Source organism: Rhynchophorus ferrugineus, unplaced genomic scaffold (genome assembly GCF_030347505.1).
Source record: "Rhynchophorus ferrugineus isolate W39M unplaced genomic scaffold, kcgeb_rfMv2 rfM11, whole genome shotgun sequence".
Lineage (NCBI taxonomy): Eukaryota > Metazoa > Arthropoda > Insecta > Coleoptera > Curculionidae > Rhynchophorus > Rhynchophorus ferrugineus.
This window is the reverse complement of record NW_027472590.1, coordinates 1053745-1079613: the sequence shown is the minus strand read 5'-3', so window position 1 is coordinate 1079613 and position 25869 is coordinate 1053745. Positions and strand designations below refer to the sequence as shown.

General features: G+C 30.8%; 1 protein-coding gene across 2 annotated transcripts in view; it reads left to right on the top strand.

The window, feature by feature from the left end:
- Positions 1-25869, top strand: part of rsh (Rap GTPase activating protein radish) — a 76633-nt gene that overhangs the window by 25310 nt on the left and 25454 nt on the right. For both annotated transcript variants that reach the window (XM_076416993.1, XM_076416992.1), the window contains 3 exons: positions 7728-8003; positions 14134-14334; positions 14388-14628. In XM_076416993.1, the coding sequence (XP_076273108.1) occupies positions 7728-8003; positions 14134-14334; positions 14388-14628 (718 nt within the window). The remainder of the gene's footprint in view (positions 1-7727; positions 8004-14133; positions 14335-14387; positions 14629-25869) is intronic.

Here is a 25869-nt window from a genome sequence, read left to right as displayed (position 1 = left end):
TTTTAATAAAAATATAAGTTACATAGCTTACTACTTACGTAGTAATACTACTACTACTACTTACTAAACAACAAAAGGTCAATCATGCTTTTCCAAATTGTGATCGAGAAATTATGTAGAAAAAATATCATCTAAACTATTAAAAAAGAAAAGTACAATTTATAAAAGGAAATTGTGTTAAATAATAAATATTATAAAGAATTTAAATGGAATTTCTAATGAAATAATGCGTTATAAATGTGCAAAAAGAAAAATAATTCTTTCTGCAAACTTTTGAAATATTAAAAACATTAAATACAATAAGAATATAATAAAACAATATAGTTGTACTGGCAAATAAATAGGATAGGGTTTGTATCATGAAATCAATAAAATCATGAAAGAAAAACAAACTATTGTACAAAATTAATCTTATACTATGATATGGGACCAAGAAAAACAGCTGTAAAGGAAAAGTGCACCTTATTCTATCACATTATGCTCAATAAATAAAAATTAAACTAGGTTAATGTCATAAATTGGGATACTGTTTCGAAAAAAAAAGCATACAACAAAGGAACCAGTAACCTTATTGCATTAACTTTAATAATAACTACTAAAAACTGTTCTTCTTTCGACTTTTACAACTCGACATCGTCTGGCTGTTTTCCAGTTTAGAAAACCAATATCGAATGCGCAAAGTCCAGCCATACCTAGCCAGGAATCTGTCGTAAAAATTTACATTTTCTAACTGACAGGCCTGGCAGCCATCGACCTGGCTCAAGTCGACGACATCAACCTGTATTTCAGCTATGGTGGGCGCTACTTAATTTCGTCAATGCTACATAACCGAAACAGTCACCTGTTATTAAACCCGATTGAATTTCCTGCTGCCTCCCCTTCCAGAACATAGTCGAATATTACTATGTGTTAATATTACTGAAAACCGGTTTTTTATGAATTATGTGTTAAACCAACATGTTTCCTTAAGTTTGTTGGATTGTGTGCGAAATAAAGGACTCCATCCTTGAAATTGAAAGCTTAACCAATTCCATAAAAACCTTCACTGACTTGCAAATGCAATTAAAACGTCACGATCCAATCAAGGGCGCGCCGAAGGGTCGAATGATCCTCACCGTTGTTCGACATTTATTCGACCTTAAACTTTTTCATGCCTAGAGCAACGAAGTTACTTTGGCTTCTGTTTAATTCTTTTCGTGACGGATCGAAGCCCTCTCCTGAACACGATCTGGGTAACAATATAAGACTGGATCGGTTAAAACAACCCTAAAATCGGATGGGAGTATTCGCGAGTCGTTTATCTGAAGGACATTTTCTGAAAAGAATACGTGAAAAGGTACTTACAAAGATATATAGAGTATGTCAAATTTATAAAGGAAAGTGTGACGAAATATGAAGATTTTTTAAAAATATCCAGAAAAGACATTGTGTAGTAAAATAAACCCAAACTTAACATACTATAAAATTAATTAAAATAATTATTAAATTAATTTTATTAAATCAATAAACAATTTATATAACAGGTGAACTTAAATGTTCCCGGCCTGACAAATAAATGGCTCTACTAAAATTAAATCCATATGTTTTTTAGTTAGCCCTAACCCTCAAAAGATGCGTGTATAAATTTGACAGCTGTCGGATCATTAATTTCTAAATTAAAACATTTTGAGTGAAGCAACTTTTATTATTGTGAATAAAATGGATAAAAGGGAAATTCGTGTGTTGATAAAATATTACTTTTTGAAAGGAAAAAATACAGTTGAAGCAAAAACTTGGCTTGATGCCGACTTTCCGGACACTGCCCCCCGAAAATCAACCATCAAGGTTTGGTATGCTAGGTTTAGATGTGGTGAAATGAGCACCAAAGACGGTGAACGCAGTGGGCGCCCAAAAGAGGTTGTTACCGACGAAAACATTTAAAATATCCACAAAATGATTTTGAATGACCGCAAATTGAAATTGAATGAAATAGCAAACACTCTAAAGATATCAACTGAAAGTGTATATCATATCATTCACGAATATTTGGGTATGAGAAAGCTCTGTGCAAAGTGGGTGCCGCTCGAGCTCACTTTTGATCAAACAAAAACGAGTTGATGATTCGGAGCAGTGTTTAAAGATGATCGAGCGTAATAAATCCGAGTTTTTGCGTTAATATGTGACAATGGATGAAACACGGCTCCATCATTTCACTCCGAAGTCTAATCGACAGTCATCCGAGTGTACAGCACTCGATGAACCCGCTCCAAAGCGTGGGAAAATGCAACAGTTGGCTGGTAAGTTTATGGCGTCGGTATTTTGGGATACGCATGAAATAATTTTCATTGGCTACCTTGAAAAAGAAAGGACCATCAACAGCGACTATCACATAGCGTTATTGGACGGTTTGAAGGACAAAATCGCCGAAAACGGCTGCATTTCAAGAAAAAGATAGTTTTGCTTTAGCAAGATAATGCACCGTGTCACAAGTTAGTGAAAACGATGGCAAAAATCTATGAATTGGGCTTCGAATTGCTTCATCATTCACCGTATTCTCCAGATCTGGCCTCTGGTGACTATTTCCTGTTTTCAGATCTGCTTCTGTTTTCTGATCGCCGAAACTGAGGCCTATTTTGAAGCAAAGGGCAAATCGTTACTAACAAAAATGGTATCGAAAATTTGAAGGGACGCTATAATCAGTGTATTACCCTTGGAAGGAATTATGTTGAATGAAAAAACTAATTTTGCCAAAAAAATTTGTTTTACTATGGTAGGCCGGGAACTTTTCAATTGACCTGTTAAAAATAAGGTTATAATAAACAGAAGATAAACCTTACTATCTCTACAGTAATAATGTAACTTCAATGAATTAAAAACATGTTCTTCGTGTTTATTGAATTGCTTATAAAAAATATAAATAAAATTGTTATCGTTATATTGAAAAAATAAGGTTTAATAAGGTATAATATTTAATTCACATTTAATCTATGTATAGAAAAATAAATAATATGATAAAAGGAATGCGAAATTTATGATTATATTAATATTAATTACAAGATTCTAACTATTACTTCAAATTTTATAACGCCGTTTATTAAAATTCCGATCAATATTGAAATACAATCCTATCAATAATATTCATGTAAATATTATATTACAAAATAATTGAAACGATATAACTGAAAATAATACCCCTCTAGTAATATTTTAACTCAAAATATATATTATGGCCGATTTAGAAAAAGAGTTTTGTTTTGTTCGAATCGAAAAACAAAAAACCTAAATGAAATACCGATTTTAATTATATGGAAATGTATAAAAGCTCTAAACCATTATTCTGACAAGTGCTAACGTGTGAGTGAATTCACGCATCGACGCCCCTTTACAAACATATATGTTTTTGAATAATTGCATTATTTAAATCCAACCTGATTCAGTGCTGTAGCTGTAAAAAAATCCCAAAATACGAATGCGAGCAATACGTCAATGATGTCATCTCAATGTTTCAATTTGATGCTGATTGAAATAGCATTGTTGTTTCTATTATTTATGGATATGATGGCTTTGTTTATTTGAGACATTTTCAGTTTCGGTGTTATCATTTTAATTTCTAAATAAATCCAATCATGAAGAATGATTAGATTTGCTTAAACCAAAATATTTTACAGTATAATTCAAAGAAAATTGATTAAGGTAATTATCACTGCATAAGAACACAATAAAACAAAAACCAATTCATTAATAGTTTAATTTAATAGAAGAATAATAATATATTTAGTTTAAAATATTATGTAATTAATTGTGATGAAAATGCATCAACACAAAATCAACTAAATTGATTGTTAGCCAAGTTAATCATACTATAATCCAGTCAAGCTCTACTAAAATTGAAAATCAAATACACTATAAATGAAGATAATAAAATAACTATATAAGTAAACAGGAGTCTATTAAAAAAACTATATTTAAATAAAGGTAATTTATCCAAGCACATTATTAAAAGAAACTATTATTGAATTGAAAAAGGAAGATTAAGTTTATGTTGAAAGATTACAAATAAATGAATAGATAATAAAATAAATGAATAAATGAATGATAAATGAATAATATCTCTATAATAGAATAATCTCTGGTCTAATAGAGAACTTATACAAATCAATAAACAATACACCACAGAATAAAACATTAATCAATCAAAAAAAATTTTAGCCGCTTTTGTTTTTGGTGACTGAAAAGTCAGTCATCGGCCGCATGTAAACGCACGATTCTCAGTTTGCCTAGCAACAAGTGTTTCCGAATTCTTCTGCAGGAGGAGGCGGTGGCGTTGTTGGTGTCGCTGTCACATAATAAGGTCGTTAAAGAACGCCATAATGAAAGGTTTTCTGGTTAGATTTACTGTTGGTGGTGGATGGACTATTGGCTGCGCGCCAGAGTCAGCGGGCCGGGCGAGATGACTGAACAACGGGTTTTGGTTTCGGCGTTAAATTGGCGTGATTATATCAATTTCGAGCGCGTTCAACCGCCTTAAATATAGTATTTCATAACGAAATGCGTCTATAGGACATGGGAAAATTCAGGCGTGATACAATTGATTATATAACTATAATAAGGAATTCTTATATCAATTAATTAAAGCTATTTGTGTAAATGATTAATCTTTGTACAAAAATCTTAATTTGCTATATATTTGATTATATTATGATGTGGCTATCGTACACTTAAAAATTATGAAAAATCCAAACAAATGAATATAAATTTAGAGACCAGTATTATACTGTCCGAAATACAAATGTTGCTGATTAAAAAATCATTATTCATCCAAAATATAGAAAAATAATATACCGCTGATCCGAATTGATGAAGAACAATGCCATTTTTATCCATGATAGGATATTTAAAAGATAAATCATTTTAATATATGAGGATTACGTTATTAATGTGCATAAGTAAATTTATAACGCTTATGGGTAATTAATAATGCATTGTCCCTTCTTTACTTGCGCTTACTCTAACTTTATATCATTGTATTCTCGAAAAAAACGGTAATGATTTAATTCTAAAGGATGTTTATTTAAGATTTTTTAATGAAAATTGTCCATACATCTTGTACCGTACTCTCCATTATTGAAATCCATTTCGAAGTAAACAGTTCGTGTTATGAATCTGCTTAAAAATCAACTAGATTTCAGGTATCTTCATAATAAATAAACTATTTTTCAACTGGATAATGCTGCATCAGAGTCAGAGTGAAAATCCCTTTGTAAATCTTCAGTAGAAATTCATTGTCGTGATTTAAAATAACTTTGTTCAGGTTGTTCTTCTTCAGTGTAAGCATCATTCCATAATAATATCTCCTGGTCGGTTGACCAAGAAGTTCTATATCAATTAAAACAAATTATTCTTTCTTTGTATTGCAGTACAGTAAAAGTAAAATATTTCGTTACATAGTCAGATTTTAATAAAACAAGAGACCAAGAAAACACTAACAATATTTTAACAAGCACACAGGAGAAAATACTAGAATAGATATATATATTTTTTCAATACTAGTACTAATTAATCACACTCAATTTACAAATGTCTCTGTATATTTCGTCTCGTCACTGTCAACCAATTCATAAGAATAGTCTCCATCGAATCGTCTCTTTCCCATGCAAACTTTAATTAATCTGCTGCCCACATTGCCTCGTTCATATTCACCGATTACCCAGTAATTTCAACTGTCTAGGGCTGAGTCTTGCTAAGATACGTCGACCTATACAGAATCCGAACCTTTGAACTATTTTGAATATGATGGTCGTTTTCCTTTTAATATCTCAACCTATTCGGGTCAAAGCTGTTCCATATCTAATGACGGGAAAATATGCGGACGTATCCTTGTACAAATAGTTTGTCTGGAGCTCTCTCTCTCCTCTATTCGACGTTATAATATTTTTTCGACTACTGCTCAAGTGCCTGAACTCGTAATATTCGAGACATAAAATTGGATGGGAATTTGTCTTGCGCCATTGAGAAATAAAAATGTATTTACGTGAGTTATTATTTGATTAACTGATACACTATGCTTGGAATTTGTTGAAATTCTATCAAAATATTGTAATGAGTGGATTTATGCCACTGACCCTTTAAACACAACTTTTTTAAGAGGGTCCCCGTATGGGAACAATTCTAATTAACCTGTCCAAAGAAGAATCCAGTAAAAATATTATTACCAGAGATTATAATGAGATAGCTAATAATCCATATTAACACGATACAACAAATTAACTGGATCCAATTGAAGAAAATACAATCCATTCAGAGTCAGTTTAAAAAAAATATTATTAAGAAAAGAAAGAGAATGCAAAGAGGAATAGCAATAAACTGAACGCACAGAAAAGAAGATACGTATTAGTATTTTGTGCCAAACATGGCAAGCACCTGCGTAAAATTACAGTATCAGAACTTTAAAAGGTTGAAGGCTACAAATACTTAGATAATAAAAGGAATTCTCAAAGAATAGCCAAAGATACTTCTGATATGTATCGCATTGATATTATTACATATCTACTGACTCGCAAACCTGTGGAAAAAGGAAAGTATTCCCCAGAGAGTTCCCATTTGATATCAATATTAAAGAGCTTGAAATAAGTAGCCACTATCTCTAATCTTCTCCTTCTTCTGTTTTGTATTTACTAGTATTGTTAGAAGCTAAATTTAAATATCGTAAGTAATGAGAAAAATTATATTTTTTTCAATAAATAAATAGTGCGGTATATTTCTAGCTCTTCTATTTTAAGAAAAACAATCGTCTTATTTCTGAAATTGATTAAAGTATCATTCTACGGTAATGAAGGAATAAATAGGTTTGAAATATATACAAAGATGCTCTAATATTTAGATAACATACAAATTAAATATATTATATTTTAACCTACCTTTTATTAATTGGTATATTGATTTATTAAGATGAATTGGGAGACACTGTTAACAGGTTAATTAAAAAATTTAAAGATTCATCTTTGTAAAAACGACTACAATAAAAATATTTTTAATATAAACGATTTAGTACATGCATTTGAGTAAATAACTGGGACTTCTTCCAGTCGCTAGACCATAGTTGACCAAGATATTATGTTCTTTCTATCTGAAATTGAACAGGACCACTTTTCTGAAGATCAAATTAAAAATATTAATATATAAAGCTGGTTATGTCATCTGGGGCTCCGAGGAATTAAAATCAATCTAAATCAACTTCTATCAATACATATAGTAGTTAAATGGATTTATAAAGATTACTTTAATGAAATTTGTTATGAAAACGAGATGTGTATGATGTGTCCTCTATCCAGAGTCAAGAAACTATAGTTTAAACCGATATTCCGAAGCTATATCGTATATCGTATAAGTTATAGCCATTAACTTGGTGGTACAATTAAAAACGTACGGTAAAAACGACAGGTGAACATTCGCTCCAAATAAATCGATATTTTCGCCCTCCGTGTCTCAAGATCGTCGTAGTTTTTGCCCCATATCTCTATATCTCGTTATTTATTATAATGGCCATTCAACAGGCACGTTACGCGCGCATATTCAAAGATAAAGACGAAATAATGGGTACTCCGTGTTCTTCGGGGGAAGCTTCACGCGACCTGCGACGTGTCTCATCGATAATTATCGCGTTTTGTTGGCTGTCGCGAAACCGAATTAGCTCTAAAATGAATACCGAGCCTCTCCCGATGAAATAACGAAGTACACTTACATTCCAGAACCATCACCGCTCTACGACAACAACCACTACCACGAGGAATGCCTACGCTGCAACTCGTGCGGTCTCAACCTGACCGGACCCAACCAGAAACGGGCTCGCCGATTCAAGAACCAGATCCTCTGCGACCTGCATTTCGCCGACGTGGCCCTGATGGAGTGCAGCGACTTTATGCAGCAGCTGCGCAGCTTCAAGCCGCAAAGTTTAGGCTGCGCCGTGGCTCGACGAAAGAGCAGCACCACCTTGATATTCCCATTGCCACCTCAAGCGTGTTCTGGTAAGTAGAGTAGTTAATTCAAAAAATCCTAGATCAAAAATAGATCATTTATATTATCCAAAATGCAATCAATTAATTTCAGATGTTTGTTTAAATGATTAATTTTTGTATCAAAATTTATTTTAACTTTCCATACATTAACATATACTAACAAACGGCAATCATACTCTTAAAAATTATGAAAAATTCAAAGAAATTATTTTACATTTACAGACCCAGGATATTCTGTCTGAAATACAAATGTAACTGATTTAAACTAATTATTCATCCAAAAATATATTAAAACAATATACTACTGATACTGATAAATAATCAATAATAATGATATCTTTATCCATTATAGTTGTCATTAAACTTAAGTAAATGTATAACGCTTACGGATAATTAATAATACTTTGTTCTCTCTTCACTTGCGTCTACTCAAGGTTTATATTATTGTCTTCTCAAAAAAATTAATTACTTCTAAAGAATTTTCATTTAAGATTTTATCATGAAAATTGTCCTTATTTCTTGCACTGTACTCTTCATTATATAACTCCATTTAGAGGTAAATAATTCGCATTATAAATCTGATCAAAAATCAACTAGTTTTCAAGTGTTTTTATACAATTTAATAAAAAATATATAACAATAAAAGAAACAGAATATACCGTACATAAAACAAGAGACCAAGGAAACCCTAACAATATCTTAGCAAACAAGATAAAATGCCAAAATAGATATATAAAATTAATATATACCAGATTTGTATTAATAAAAACTACATATTATATCTGTACAATCTCCATTATGTAAACCGATTATTTTTATGGCAAAAAATACAGATAAACTTTGTAAAGTTATTCTTTTATTAAGCAGAATAATTACACCAATTTTGCAATGTCAATATAAAAATTATTACATAATATAAAACCCATAAAATTTCCAAAAAACAATTGTGATGAAAATAAAAATATATTTTATTGTTCGTTAAAACATTAATCTTTAATTTACTAACCTTGATATCTAATCAGAATTGATTTAAAAGGTATGACAAATGATATGATTTGTTTATGATTATATAATGTGCCTAAATTGATATATCATTGATACAGTAACCTTGTTGGATTCTTGAGGTAATAATTCCATGTCTGCAGACAAAGGGAGATAAGCTTAGTGACATGGATGAATGTTGAAATAATACATACTTTAATTTACTGAACTATATAAATGGGTACATTGTTGGCTTTGGAAAATTATTTCCAAAGATTTTTTAGTCTTTAACCTATTTTCCAGTTTCATCCATAATGATTCATTGTGAACTGTTGTCTGTGTTGTGTTGTACTTTGTTTAAATATTATTCACACTATACAATAAGTTTTCTGGAAGTTCTGCTAACCTACGTAAGAATCAAATAATCAATAAAAAAAACAAAACTAACGAAAACGGAACATATACGAACTATTTCTACATACAAATCCAAAATGAAAGGTTCCTTTATGACAGAAAAATAAAAAATAACCTTAGGAGAAACCGTTAAAGTCCAATAGGACTGGAGGAAAAGAGGAATGTAAACGTTTTAAACAAGTTTTTCGTCTACCTCTCGTTGTTATGTGTGATGTCCATTAACTTGTAGTGGAGTAATGAATATTTTATAAGACGTCGGACACCTTTTGTCGTAAATCGATAGGCGACCGAAAGGAAAAAATAAAACACACAGACCCAAATAAATAGGAAATGTGCGTTCAGTTTTCGGGCAGTTTTCTTTTATCCATCTGATATCGATTGAAGATTTATGTACCTTGGGCTTTTAATAAAACGACTGGTTATAAATAACTTGCATATTTGGAGGGTTAGATCATCACGAAAGCGGTTGGTTGATTGTTCGTTTTCCTTGTTCAAACACCTGCATACTAGAACTAATCATAAAAATCAAATAAAAGATTGTACAGAGTATAAAACTTTGAACCCTCAAAAACCCTCAATCTACCTTCATTTGCGGTGTTCCCCATTCTAATGACTTATAATAGTGCTACCAGTAGTGTCTAGATGAAAATCACACTGTTTCATAATTCATCTTATTATGATTTCCCTTTTCTCATCTATACTTATATCTAAATGTTAGGCCCACCTTTTATAACAATATAATTCATGAAATATGGATATGTTTATTAAATCTATAAAATATAGAATATGTATTTAAAAGTCAGTATATTATATTTTAACTATAATTTTTAATGTTAAATCCAGAATAAATGTAAACACAATGTTGAAATTGATAAATATATTTAACGGTGTTCCAACGTAAAATAACTACGAAACCGCAAATATTGAAATCGATTTCCAAAAACCTCCTGAATATTTTATTTCGACAACACCCGGAATTTTAATAAATAGCGGCAATTTGCCACTGTTCGTTCTTGCTGGTGACATCGACCAAGGCAGCGGAGTAAACAGTGGCATTGTTGGTTATAAACTTTCCATATTGTTAAAGTTCTGGATGGAAATACCCTGGTCCCTTTCAGCCGGTAAACTTTTTAAGAATCATCGGTGTATATCGCCATCTTGCATGTTCATAAAAAATTGATGCTGTTACCGATGATATACGCACACAAAGGGAAAAGGTAGTAAAATAATATATCGTAAAATTGTATCATAAATTATGCACAGCCATTGTCTCATTTTAGCGTAAGTTTTTTTTCTGTATTAACTATGATGTATATATAGTGTACCAATATGTAAAAGGAAGATATTTTAACATTATGGATAAGACAAGAAGATCAAGGAAAGCTTGAGCCAAACTGTGTGTATAGTTGGGTCACTCTAAGTTTGAACACCAAGCTGTTTCTGCTCGTTTGGTGTTCTGCCTTACAGTGAGCGGACTTTGCGCCACATCATCACTAACTATGGTCAGAAGCAGCTTCAATATATGAAGAAAGCAACGCTGGAGATCTGTACTAATTTTTTACACCTTTAATAACCAACCCAATAGTACCCTATTTATAATTATTTCCAATCAAGCTTTAGCAATAGATAACAGTGTTTAAAAATCTTTACATATTCACTGAATATTTTTAATTGTACTCATTTAAAGCTGTTTCAGTAAATCCACTGTAACATTCAAACTAAATGCCAAGTTTCATGATATTTTATTATTTAAAATGTATTCATCGGCTCTTTTTGTGGAACTGGTATAACTCAGTCAATTAAACACATTTTAGTATAATTTTTATTTCAGTGATCTTGGAATTGTTAGTTATGTCATTGTTATTGATAATCATATTTGACATATTTCAGAAGTTTGGAAGTTAATAACTATAAAATTTCAAGGAATATTATTATTTAGGGACATTAATAGACCCTTTAGACCCTTAATATCACACATCATTAATAATCATAGTAAAAAAGCGCCAATTTCTACTTTATCTCATACAATCTTCAGTCAATGTACAAGAGCGTACCAGCTAGCAACTTTTTACGACACCCAGGGAGGTTGATTTATTATTTTTGTAAAATTTTCGGATAAAACTTGTTCCCAGCTTTTTTTTCCTTCGGCTAGCGCGCGGCTTTCTTTCGGATATCCGGCGTTATGAATTTATATTACGACGGGTGTAACGTCTACTACATTTTAGCGGTAGGCAAGTTATAACAACACCGGTAAGTTTAAATGAAAATTTAATTTTTCATCGCGCGTGTATAGTGCAACCTTCATCCCTCACTATTACTTTCACCGCCCGGATTAGAACTAAGAAAGACGTGTTAGAAGTTAACAATGTTATTTTTCGCCCAAAAATGCAGTTCTTGCTCGCATCTGTGTTCACATTATATAGTGTAATTGGTTCATAATACATCTTATTATGATACTCCTTTTCTCAAATACCTTTACATACCAATATTAGGTTAATATTATCAGCCAATATCAGAATAATTCTCAGTAACAGCTACAAATTTATGTTTTACAGAACAAATGTTAACTTTTCAGCAAAATAATGCATTCCTTCGAATATCAATCGCAAAAAGCGTAAATTTAAATATTAATTGTTACAACATTCATTCTATTCACCACATTTAACACCTTTTAACTTGTGACTGTTCTTATATATCAAAACATGATTGCTTGAAAGAAGAATAAACAATATTGTCTGCTGTATTTTTGTTATCCTTTACTGTAAAATAATATTTTATTTACCAAGCTTTCAAAGGTCAACAAAAGCGATATAGCCTGAAATAAATGCGGCATTAATTAGTCTTAGGAATGCTAATGGACTTTAGAACGGTTTCCAAGGTACAGTAGCATCGATTTCAATTAAAAAACAGCAATAAAACTAGCGACGTTTATGATTATTAGGTCTCGTTGGCCTGTAATTTGCCTTACGTGCCTGTAATTGTGGTCTATATTAGTTCGAATGCAGTGGGAGGATATTAGAGAGAGGTAGATACATACACTAGATACATTTTAGATAAAGTACATTGTATAATAAGAGGGTATCGGGTACACAAGTTGCTCTGATGCCCTGAAACACCTTAACTGTTAACCAAACTATGTAGTCAATTTACTATCTAATTATAAATGTAATTTCGAGGTTTAAAAGATGTTAAAATCACCTGTTTTGATGCTTAGCTAATTGTCTTTGAGATTCTGACAAAAATTAGACTAACAAATTTTACACAAAAATATAAATAGCTTTTAAACGTTAACAACAAGGCGAAAGATAACTAATTTGGCATTTCAGTTTTTAGCTATCTACCTTCGTTTCAATCAGAGTTGGGAAATAGCAGCACTTGGAAATGGTCAAAAATCACAATTTTTCCTAGGTATATATATTGCAGAAAAAACTTTGGTCACGAAATGGAATAAAATCTTGCGAATTTTTCAATTTCTGGACGATAGAAACAATAGTTTTACTATTTAATAATTATTTTAGAGATAACGACAAAAACAAAGCTTAAACAAATTTCAACAAGAAATATTAAATATCAAGATTTCTTTCAAATAGCTGAAAAATTATTACATGCATGCATGTTAAATTGAAAAAGCTTTTGCCCCATACGCACTTTCACCTGCTGTAATCGTACCTCACAGACAGACATTTTATTGTTAAATAGGTTGACGAATACACTGACCTACACCCAATATATTCGGGTGTTCTGCAGGGCAGTGTTCTTAGCCCATTGTTATATCCATTTTACACAGCTCGCCTACCGACTTCAAGAAAAACTACTGTTGCAATATAAGCTAAAGATACAGCGGTTTTATCATCATACCAGGATCCAATATCAGCCACAAGAAATTTCCAACCCCATTTTAACAAAGTAGAATTGTGGTTGCAAACGTGGCGTCTCAAAGCAAATGAGACAAAATCTATCCATGTGAAATTCAACCTTTGCAGAAGAACATATCCCTCAGTAAAATTGAATAATCATGAACTTATGTTAAGTTAAATATCTGGGAATGCATTTCGATCGACGTTTGACATGGAAAAAAACAAATAGTTACGAAACGCAAACAGCTTGGGCTTAAACTAAACCAAATGTTATGGTTTATAGGGCGTAAATCTAAATTATCATTAGACAACAAAGTTTTGCTGTACAAGTCAATACTTAGGCATTTGGCAAATCTAACATAGATATCCTCCAGAGGTTCCATAATAAAGTGTTGCCAGTCATCGTCGATGTCCCTTATTAAGTGTCCAACAAACTGATTCAGCGCGATATTCCCATAGAACCCATAACGAGTGTGATTCGGAGTGTTAGTTCGAAGTACCCTGAAAGATCCCAATGTACTTGGCGACAGTTAAATGTGCGCAATGACAGTGAAGTGCGTAGGCTCAAACGCAAACTGCCATACGAACTGATTAATAGACATATAGAGTGAGATTTAATAATCTCTAAAATAAGCTAGAATAGTTTTTATAATAAGTTAATATAGACTTTAAAATAAGTTATCATAGTATTTAGAATAAGATTTAGATTATAAGTTGTACAATAGATCACTTACTGCATGTCAGGGTGGTTATATTATATAGCTAATATGTTAATAAGACTTATTGCCCACGGACAGATTGTTGCCGTTTCAGGAGATTAAAAAAAAATATGAGCCTCTATACATTTCTCGGTATTTTTCGCCACTGATACTAATCGTCTTTTCCAGATGAGTTCTGCGAAGAATTCCCACATAACTTCATTCCAACTCCCGGCTATTGGATCGAGTGTTCCCGGCAAAAGATCACGACGGACACGATATGGGACGAGAGCGAGTCGGAGCACGAGAACGAGATCCAAGAGGCCAACGAGGAAACCACGGACGGTACGGACCAAGAGAACGGACACGGTTTACGAAAAAGAGACAGAAGTAAGTCTTGATACACCGATAATCGGCCGTAATAATCGACGATCGCCCGGTAGGTTGTAACGATTTATACGAAGACGACGAAGACGACGACAACTCTTTACCTCGGAAGAAAACGACGATCGAGGAACAGTGGGAGAAGAACCAGGGTTTCGAGCTGACCAGTGTGGAACAAGAGACCTATGAGAAATATTTCTACGGTACGGAACACTGGAACTACTTCACTAACGACGAGGACCTAGGACCCGTCATCCTGTCGATAAAACAGGAAACGTTAAACAATAGAGATCAATTCAGGTAAAGTTTCATTTCGTCTTTATTATTTTTGTAGTAAAAAGAAGAGGCAATATATTGAAATACTACATCATACTTCTTCAGATAACATCTTGAGATATCAATAAAAATAAAGATTAAACAATTATCATCAAAAAACACTAAATGCGTATAATTTTAAACCTCATCAACTAGCTCGAAAATAACTACAGCACCTTGTTTGTCATCCAATTTTACATAAATATCTATATTTTCAGTAATCTATCTTGGTTTAAATCTAAGTTATAGAGAAAAGTCTGAATATGGCCAAAAATCGGGATTTTTCCTGAGTGGATATATATGGAAATATTACAAAAAACCTTTAGGTCGTCAAATAGACTAAAAACTTCACAGTTTAACAATATCGGGGTGAGAAAAACGATAGAATCATCAGTTTTGACGTATAACTAATTGTTTTTGAGATATCAATAAAAATAAAGATTAAACAATTTTCATCAAAAAACACTAAATGTGGATAACTTTTAAACCTCGTCAACTAGCTCAAAAATAACTACAGCACCTTTTTTGTCATCCAATTTTACATAAATATCTATATTTTCAGTAATCTATCTTGGTTTAAATCTAAGTTATAGAGAAAAGTCTGAATATGGCAAAAGGCGGGATTTTTCCTGAGTATATATATGGAAAAATTACAAAAAATCTTTAGGTCGTCAATTGGATTGAAAACTTCACAGTTTAACAATATCGGGGTGAGAAAAACGATAGAATCATCAGTTTTGACGTATAACTAATTGTTTTTGAGATATCAATAAAAATATAGATTAAATAATTTTCATCAAAAAACACTAAATGTGGATAACTTTTAAACCTCGTCAACTAGCTCCAAAATAACTACAGCACCTTTTTTGTCATCCAATTTTACATAAATATCTATATTTTCAGTAATCTATCTTGGTTTAAATCTAAGTTATAGAGAAAAGTCTGAATATGGCCAAAAATCGGGATTTTTCCTGAGTATATATATGGAAAAATTACAAAAAATCTTTAGGTCGTCAATTGGACTGAAAACTTCACAGTTTAATAATATCGGGGTGAGAAAAACGATAGCATCATCAGTTTTGACGTATAACTAATTGTTTTTGAGATATCAATAAAAATATAGATTAAATAATTTTCATCAAAAAACACTAAATGTGGATAACTTTTAAACCTTGTCAACTAGCTCAAAAATAACTACTGCACCTTTTTTGTCATCCAATTTTACATAAATATCTATATTTTCAGTAATCTATCTTGGTTTAAATCTAAGTTATAGAGAAAAGTCTGAATATGGCCAAAAATCGGGATTTTTCCTGAGTATATATATGGAAAAATTACAAAAAAACTTTAGGTCGTCAATTGGACTGAAAACTTCACAGTTTAATAATATCGGGGTGAGAAAAATGATAGCATCATCAGTTTTGACGTATAACTAATTGTTTTTGAGATATCAATAAAAATATAGATTAAATAATTTTCATCAAAAAACACTAAATGTGGATAACTTTTAAACCTTGTCAACTAGCTCCAAAATAACTACTGCACCTTTTTTGTCATCCAATTTTACATAAATATCTATATTTTCAGTAATCTATCTTGGTTTAAATCTAAGTTATAGAGAAAAGTCTGAATATGGCCAAAAAATCAGGATTTTTCCTGAGTATATATATGGAAAAATTACAAAAAATCTCTAGGTCGTCAAATAGACTAAAAACTTCACAGTTTAACAATATCGGGGTGAGACAAACGACAGAATCATCAGTTTTGACGTATAACTAATTGTTTTTGGGATATCAATAAAAATATAGATTAAATAATTTTCATCAAAAAACACTAAATGTGGATAACTTTTAAACCTTGTCAACTAGCTCCAAAATAACTACTGCACCTTTTTTGTCATCCAATTTTACATAAATATCTATATTTTCAGTAATCTATCTTGGTTTAAATCTAAGTTATAGAGAAAAGTCTGAATATGGCCAAAAATCGGGATTTTTCCTGAGTATATATATGGAAAAATTACAAAAAATCTTTAGGTCGTCAAATAGACTAAAAACTTCACAGTTTAATAATATCGGGGTGAGAAAAATGATAGCATCATCAGTTTTGACGTATAACTAATTGTTTTTGAGATATTAATAAAAATAAAGATTAAACAATTTTCATCAAAAAACTCTAAATGTGGATAACTTTTAAACCTCGCCAACTAGCTCCAAAATAACTACAGCACCTTTTTTGTCATCCAATTTTACATAAATATCTATATTTTCAGTAATCTATCTTGGTTTAAATCTAAGTTATAGAGAAAAGTCTGAATATGGCCAAAAATCGGGATTTTTCCTGAGTATATATATGGAAAAATTACAAAAAATCTTTAGGTCGTCAATTGGACTGAAAACTTCACAGATTAATAATATCGGGGTGAGAAAAATGATAGCATCATCAGTTTTGACGTATAACTAATTGTTTTTGAGATATCAATAAAAATAAAGATTAAACAATTTTCATCAAAAAACACTAAATGTGGATAACTTTTAAACCTTGTCAACTAGCTCAAAAATAACTACAGCACCTTTTTTGTCATCCAATTTTACATAAATATCTATATTTTCAGTAATCTATCTTGGTTTAAATCTAAGTTATAGAGAAAAGTCTGAATATGGCCAAAAATCAAGATTTTTCCTGAGTATATATATGGAAAAATTACAAAAAATCTTTAGGTCGTCAATTGGACTGAAAACTTCACAGTTTAATAATATCGGGGTGAGAAAAATGATAGCATCATCAGTTTTGACGTATAGCTAACTGTTTTTGAGATATCAATAAAAATAAAGATTAAACAATTTTCATCAAAAAACACTAAATGTGGATAACTTTTAAACCTTGTCAACTAGCTCAAAAATAACTACAGCACCTTTTTTGTCATCCAATTTTACATAAATATCTATATTTTCAGTAATCTATCTTGGTTTAAATCTAAGTTATAGAGAAATGTCTGAATATGGCCAAAAATCGGGATTTTTCCTGAGTATATATATGGAAAAATTACAAAAAATCTTTAGGTCGTCAATTGGACTGAAAACTTCACAGTTTAATAATATCGGGGTGAGAAAAATGATAGCATCATCAGTTTTGACGTATAACTAATTGTTTTTGAGATATCAATAAAAATATAGATTAAATAATTTTCATCAAAAAACACTAAATGTGGATAACTTTTAAACCTTGTCAACTAGCTCCAAAATAACTACAGCACCTTTTTTGTCATCCAATTTTACATAAATATCTATATTTTCACTAATCTATCTTGGTTTAAATCTAAGTTATAGAGAAAAGTCTGAATATGGCCAAAAATCGGGATTTTTCCTGAGTATATATATGGAAAAATTACAAAAAAACTTTAGGTCGTCAATTGGACTGAAAACTTCACAGTTTAATAATATCGGGGTGAGAAAAATGATAGCATCATCAGTTTTGACGTATAACTAATTGTTTTTGAGATATCAATAAAAATATAGATTAAATAATTTTCATCAAAAAACACTAAATGTGGATAACTTTTAAACCTTGTCAACTAGCTCCAAAATAACTACAGCACCTTTTTTGTCATCCAATTTTACATAAATATCTATATTTTCAGTAATCTATCTTGGTTTAAATCTAAGTTATAGAGAAAAGTCTGAATATGGCCAAAAATCGGGATTTTTCCTGAGTATATATATGGAAAAATTACAAAAAATCTTTAGGTCGTCAATTGGACTGAAAACTTCACAGTTTAATAATATCGGGGTGAGAAAAATGATAGCATCATCAGTTTTGACGTATAGCTAACTGTTTTTGAGATATCAATAAAAATAAAGATTAAACAATTTTCATCAAAAAACACTAAATGTGGATAACTTTTAAACCTTGTCAACTAGCTCAAAAATAACTACAGCACCTTTTTTGTCATCCAATTTTACATAAATATCTATATTTTCAGTAATCTATCTTGGTTTAAATCTAAGTTATAGAGAAAAGTCTGAATATGGCCAAAAATCGGGATTTTTCCTGAGTATATATATGGAAAAATTACAAAAAATCTTTAGGTCGTCAATTGGACTGAAAACTTCACAGTTTAATAATATCGGGGTGAGAAAAATGATAGCATCATCAGTTTTGACGTATAACTAATTGTTTTTGAGATATCAATAAAAATATAGATTAAATAATTTTCATCAAAAAACACTAAATGTGGATAACTTTTAAACCTTGTCAACTAGCTCCAAAATAACTACAGCACCTTTTTTGTCATCCAATTTTACATAAATATCTATATTTTCAGTAATCTATCTTGGTTTAAATCTAAGTTATAGAGAAAAGTCTGAATATGGCCAAAAATCGGGATTTTTCCTGAGTATATATATGGAAAAATTACAAAAAATCTTTAGGTCGTCAATTGGACTGAAAACTTCACAGTTTAATAATATCGGGGTGAGAAAAACGATAGCATCATCAGTTTTGACGTATAACTAATTGTTTTTGGGATATCAATAAAAATATAGATTAAATAATTTTCATCAAAAAACACTAAATGTGGATAACTTTTAAACCTTGTCAACTAGCTCCAAAATAACTACTGCACCTTTTTTGTCATCCAATTTTACATAAATATCTATATTTTCAGTAATCTATCTTGGTTTAAATCTAAGTTATAGAGAAAAGTCTGAATATGGCCAAAAATCGGGATTTTTCCTGAGTATATATATGGAAAAATTACAAAAAATCTTTAGGTCGTCAATTGGACTGAAAACTTCACAGTTTAATAATATCGGGGTGAGAAAAACGATAGCATCATCAGTTTTGACGTATAACTATTTGTTTTTGGGATATCAATAAAAATATAGATTAAATAATTTTCATCAAAAAACACTAAATGTGGATAACTTTTAAACCTTGTCAACTAGCTCCAAAATAACTACTGCACCTTTTTTGTCATCCAATTTTACATAAATATCTATATTTTCAGTAATCTATCTTGGTTTAAATCTAAGTTATAGAGAAAAGTCTGAATATGGCCAAAAATCGGGATTTTTCCTGAGTATATATATGGAAAAATTACAAAAAATCTTTAGGTCGTCAAATGGACTGAAAACTTCACAGTTTAACAATATCGGGGTGAGAAAAACGATAGCATCATCAGTTTTGACGTATAACTAATTGTTTTTGAGATATCAATAAAAATATAGATTAAATAATTTTCATCAAAAAACACTAAATGTGGATAACTTTTAAACCTTGTCAACTAGCTCAAAAATAACTACAGCACCTTTTTTGTCATCCAATTTTACATAAATATCTATATTTTCAGTAATCTATCTTGGTTTAAATCTAAGTTATAGAGAAAAGTCTGAATATGGCCAAAAATCGGGATTTTTCCTGAGTATATATATGGAAAAATTACAAAAAATCTTTAGGTCGTCAATTGGACTGAAAACTTCACATTTTAGCAATATCGGGGTGAGAAAAATGATAGCATCATCAGTTTTGACGTATAACTTATTGTTTTTGAGATATCAATAAAAATATAGATTAAATAATTTTCATCAAAAAACACTAAATGTGGATAACTTTTAAACCTCGTCAACTAGCTCAAAAATAACTACAGCACCTTTTTTGTCATCCAATTTTACATAAATATCTATATTTTCAGTAATCTATCTTGGTTTAAATCTAAGTTATAGAGAAAAGTCTGAATATGGCCAAAAATCGGGATTTTTCCTGAGTATATATATGGAAAAATTACAAAAAATCTTTAGGTCGTCAATTGGACTGAAAACTTCACAGTTTAATAATATCGGGGTGAGAAAAATGATAGCATCATCAGTTTTGACGTATAACTTATTGTTTTTGAGATATCAATAAAAATATAGATTAAATAATTTTCATCAAAAAACACTAAATGTGGATAACTTTTAAACCTTGTCAACTAGCTCAAAAATAACTACAGCACCTTTTTTGTCATCCAATTTTACATAAATATCTATATTTTCAGTAATCTATCTTGGTTTAAATCTAAGTTATAGAGAAAAGTCTGAATATGGCCAAAAATCGGGATTTTTCCTGAGTATATATATGGAAAAATTACAAAAAATCTTTAGGTCGTCAATTGGACTGAAAACTTCACAGTTTAATAATATCGGGGTGAGAAAAATGATAGCATCATCAGTTTTGACGTATAACTTATTGTTTTTGAGATATCAATAAAAATATAGATTAAATAATTTTCATCAAAAAACACTAAATGTGGATAACTTTTAAACCTTGTCAACTAGCTCGAAAATAACTACAGCACCTTGTTTGTCATCCAATTTTACATAAATATCTATATTTTCAGTAATCTATCTTGGTTTAAATCTAAGTTATAGAGAAAAGTCTGAATATGGCCAAAAATCGGGATTTTTCCTGAGTATATATATGGAAAAATTACAAAAAAACTTTAGGTCGTCAATTGGACTGAAAACTTCACAGTTTAATAATATCGGGGTGAGAAAAATGATAGCATCATCAGTTTTGACGTATAACTAATTGTTTTTGAGATATCAATAAAAATATAGATTAAATAATTTTCATCAAAAAACACTAAATGTGGATAACTTTTAAACCTTGTCAACTAGCTCAAAAATAACTACAGCACCTTTTTTGTCATCCAATTTTACATAAATATCTATATTTTCAGTAATTTATCTTGGTTTAAATCTAAGTTATAGAGAAAAGTCTGAATATGGCCAAAAATCGGGATTTTTCCTGAGTATATATATGGAAAAATTACAAAAAAACTTTAGGACGTCAATTGGACTGAAAACTTCACAGTTTCACAGTTTAATAATATCGGGGTGAGAAAAATGATAGCATCATCAATTTTGACGTATAACTAATTGTTTTTGGGATATCAATAAAAATATAGATTAAATAATTTTCATCAAAAAACACTAAATGTGGATAACTTTTAAACCTTGTCAACTAGCTCCAAAATAACTACTGCACCTTTTTTGTCATCCAATTTTACATAAATATCTATATTTTCAGTAATCTATCTTGGTTTAAATCTAAGTTATAGAGAAAAGTCTGAATATGGCCAAAAATCGGGATTTTTCCTGAGTATATATATGGAAAAATTACAAAAAACCTTTAGGTCGTCAAATGGACTGAAAACTTCACAGTTTAACAATATCGGGGTGAGAAAAACGATAGAATCATCAGTTTTGACGTATAACTAATTGTTTTTGGGATATCAATAAAAATATAGATTAAATAATTTTCATCAAAAAACACTAAATGTGGATAACTTTTAAACCTTGTCAACTAGCTCCAAAATAACTACTGCACCTTTTTTGTCATCCAATTTTACATAAATATCTATATTTTCAGTAATCTATCTTGGTTTAAATCTAAGTTATAGAGAAAAGTCTGAATATGGCCAAAAATCGGGATTTTTCCTGAGTATATATATGGAAAAATTACAAAAAATCTTTAGGTCGTCAATTGGACTGAAAACTTCACAGTTTAATAATATCGGGGTGAGAAAAACGATAACATCATCAGTTTTGACGTATAACTAATTGTTTTTGGGATATCAATAAAAATATAGATTAAATAATTTTCATCAAAAAACACTAAATGTGGATAACTTTTAAACCTTGTCAACTAGCTCAAAAATAACTACAGCACCTTTTTTGTCATCCAATTTTACATAAATATCTATATTTTCAGTAATCTATCTTGGTTTAAATCTAAGTTATAGAGAAAAGTCTGAATATGGCCAAAAATCGGGATTTTTCCTGAGTATATATATGGAAAAATTACAAAAAACCTTTAGGTCGTCAATTGGACTGAAAACTTCACAGTTTAATAATATCGGGGTGAGAAAAACGATAGCATCATCAGTTTTGACGTATAACTAATTGTTTTTGAGATATCAATAAAAATAAAGATTAAACAATTTTCATCAAAAAACGCTAAATGTGGATAACTTTTAAATTTCGTCAACTAACTCAAAAATAACTACAGCACCTTTTTCGTCATTCAATTTTACATAAGTATCTATATTTTCAGTAATCCATCCTTGTTTAAATCAGAGTTATAGAGAATAGTCTGAAAATGGACATATTGAAAAATTACAAGAAAAATAGATTATATCACCAAATGATCTAAAACCTTCACATTTTAACAATTTTCTGGTAAGAGAACGGTAAAATCATCAGTTTTTATATTTAACTAATTGTTGTTGAAATATCAGAAAAGATAAATATTAAACAATTGAAAACAAAATATCAATAACGTTTAAACTTTGTCAGTTACAAAAAAACAACACTAGCTGATTTGGTGCTCAAATTTTAAATAAGTAACTATATTTGCAGCCATCCATCGAAAAAAACATGCAGAATACGACCAGAATAGTTTGCAAAGTGTGATAAGTACGAGAAGTCCAGAGGGACAAAGATCTTACGAATAAGCTGGAAATTAAAGAAGTTGGTAGCTTCTAATAGATATTTAAAATATTCAATTAAGACTTATAGTTGCTGCCGCAGGTATAATACCACGCAAGCTTGATTGAACGACCTAGTATCTAGCATATTATTTAAAATGATTGTATAACCATTACCAGCATTCTCAAAATACTATGATTTGTATATTGTAAACGTACCTCCTTGCCATTGCTAATGAGAAATTGTATTCGCTTGAAAAAAATAGAATTATTTAAACATATCCGAATATATAGTTTCATTAAAAAATAAATAGCCCTTGACTCTCGACATAAAATGATGCCTAAACTTTATATTAGTTGTATTGGGGACTTATCCCGCAATTTGCCACGATAGTTTCCCCACCATGCCTTAACGCAAAAAAAAACTTTCTTTTCTGATAGTTTGATTGATACCGTTCGCTCTATACGGGCTTCAGAAACAGTTAGCGATCTTGTTAGCAAAAGAACTGATACGTCGCAGATTAGATTGGAGCGATATCGACAGCGCGACGGTACACGTCGCAGGGGGCGAGAGGGGGAGGGCGAGAGGGTGAAAAACCGGCAAAAGGCTTTATTGCTAAATCATACCGACGTAGACCTTAGGATGGGTGTTACTCCATCAAATCTAATTGAGTATATCCTCCGAGTTCTGTGTCGTTTTCGCCACTGCGTTGAAGGGAGAAAAGGCGGCTGAGGAGGGGGCGCCTGGTCTCCTCCAGCTTTCTTACCAGACATATTTTTCGGGGTTAATTGATGATCTGCGGTACATATCAATGCGGTACAATGTTTACCATCATTACCATCGTCGTCTATGACCTAGTTCCGTGGCCCAACGATATTTAATGAGTTTTTAATATCACAATAGTTAAAGTATGCACATTTTTTGCAGATATCTTTGATCTATATATAGTCTATCCAACCTAGCAGTGAACTCAGGTCATCTCAATGTATGCCGTCGAGACGGTGTAATGTTGCTACATTTAAAATTGATATTTTACCCACTTTAGTTAATTCTACTTTCGATGTATAACAACGTACCAATACAAATTCTAAAATAATGACACAAAAATATTATAAACTATCATTTATTTTTACATTCTTGTATATTTAAAGCATATATTATCGAAGGACGTAAACTACAGTTAATTAAACCATTACAATAGTTTGAATAGTTTGTAGGCTAGAGTTATTTTATTATATTCGCATTGAACTCTTTTCTGAACCAACTGTGGTTTCCCCCGGAGTCTTAATTCATCTAATTAATAAATGTACATCTAAGTAATGTATTTTATTTTTATTTGAGAACATATTTAACTTTTTATGTTTAGTTTTTGTTTCCTGTCAAATCATTCTGATGTCACTGTATTTTTACTTAAATTATTCTGTTACTACCTGTGTACATATTTCTTGATAACATTAAATTTATTCACTGTGTTTTTCATAATGCATTTGACATATCTACAGAGCAATTAGTATTCATTATCTCCTCGTACATTTTAACCAAACGCTCATATATATACTGAAGAATTACAGACATATCTATACACATAAATATTTCACGCACTACAATACGATTCTGTAAAGTTATCCTATATTAATTATATACTCACCTTTGTGTCCATTTTTATCACCCCGTTTTGTATTATATAATGTTACATGTCATACCTATGATCTCTGATAGAGCTAGCACCAAACTGATCTTGATTCGTCACCCCCTCGTATAAGGGCGGTTTCTTTTCAGTGTTGTTTTTCCATTTTCGAGACATTTTAAGTTTCAGTGCCCAGGCTAATATTCAGTGAAGCTGCAACACATTAAAAATATTTTAAATATAAATCCCAGCAGCTTAATATTTAGTAGTAGCGATACTTAACTCTCTAATGAATATTTATGGTAAGAACGGGCCTCCACTACCTGGTCCCTTATTATTTTTTACAGAAGTAGCCTGCTTTTTACTATTTACACACACGATATTTTCAACCAATCAAATCAATTAAAGAGTAATCAAGAAGATTAAGCAGTAATTTGAAATTTATCAAAACATGCAAAGCGACAAAACAACGTTTGCCGGTTTAGAACCTCCTATTACCACTAATGTATTGAAAAATGTTGCTAAGGTTTGAAAACGGAACGACTTTGGCAGGCTGATTTGTGCTCGAATGCTCGAACGTGTCAGACGTCATTGTAAATCTCCTTAACTAGAATAAATTGAGAAAGAAAATTTTGTCTAGTATTAAAACGAATTTACAAATTTTATAATATTTTATACATAACTATTCATAATTTATCCTGTAAAGATACTCATTTCATTTTTTTTACATTCGGAGTTTATTATGACAAAACTACAAGTTCAACAAGGATATTATTGTGAGTTATAAAGTGCGAGTTTGGAAAAACATGACTTTCGGTTCAGTTCAAACAGTCGCACATCTCCAATAATGTTTATTTAGTGAAGCCATACTATAGCATGTTTGAAACGTATCAACCTATAGAATATCCTAAATATAAAGGGAGCGTCATTGGCTCCATCAGAAACTCGTTTTCATTATATTTTACTTCCTTGTTTTCTTTAATTTCTGCTAATTCCGCGTAATGCCTTGAAATATAGTTCCTGATTTAACTATTAATAAACGAGGAACCTTCTAAACGGCTATTTACAAAACAGATACACACACACAAAACATTAATCAGCAAAAACTGTGTCCGTGCTTAAGAGCTCCGA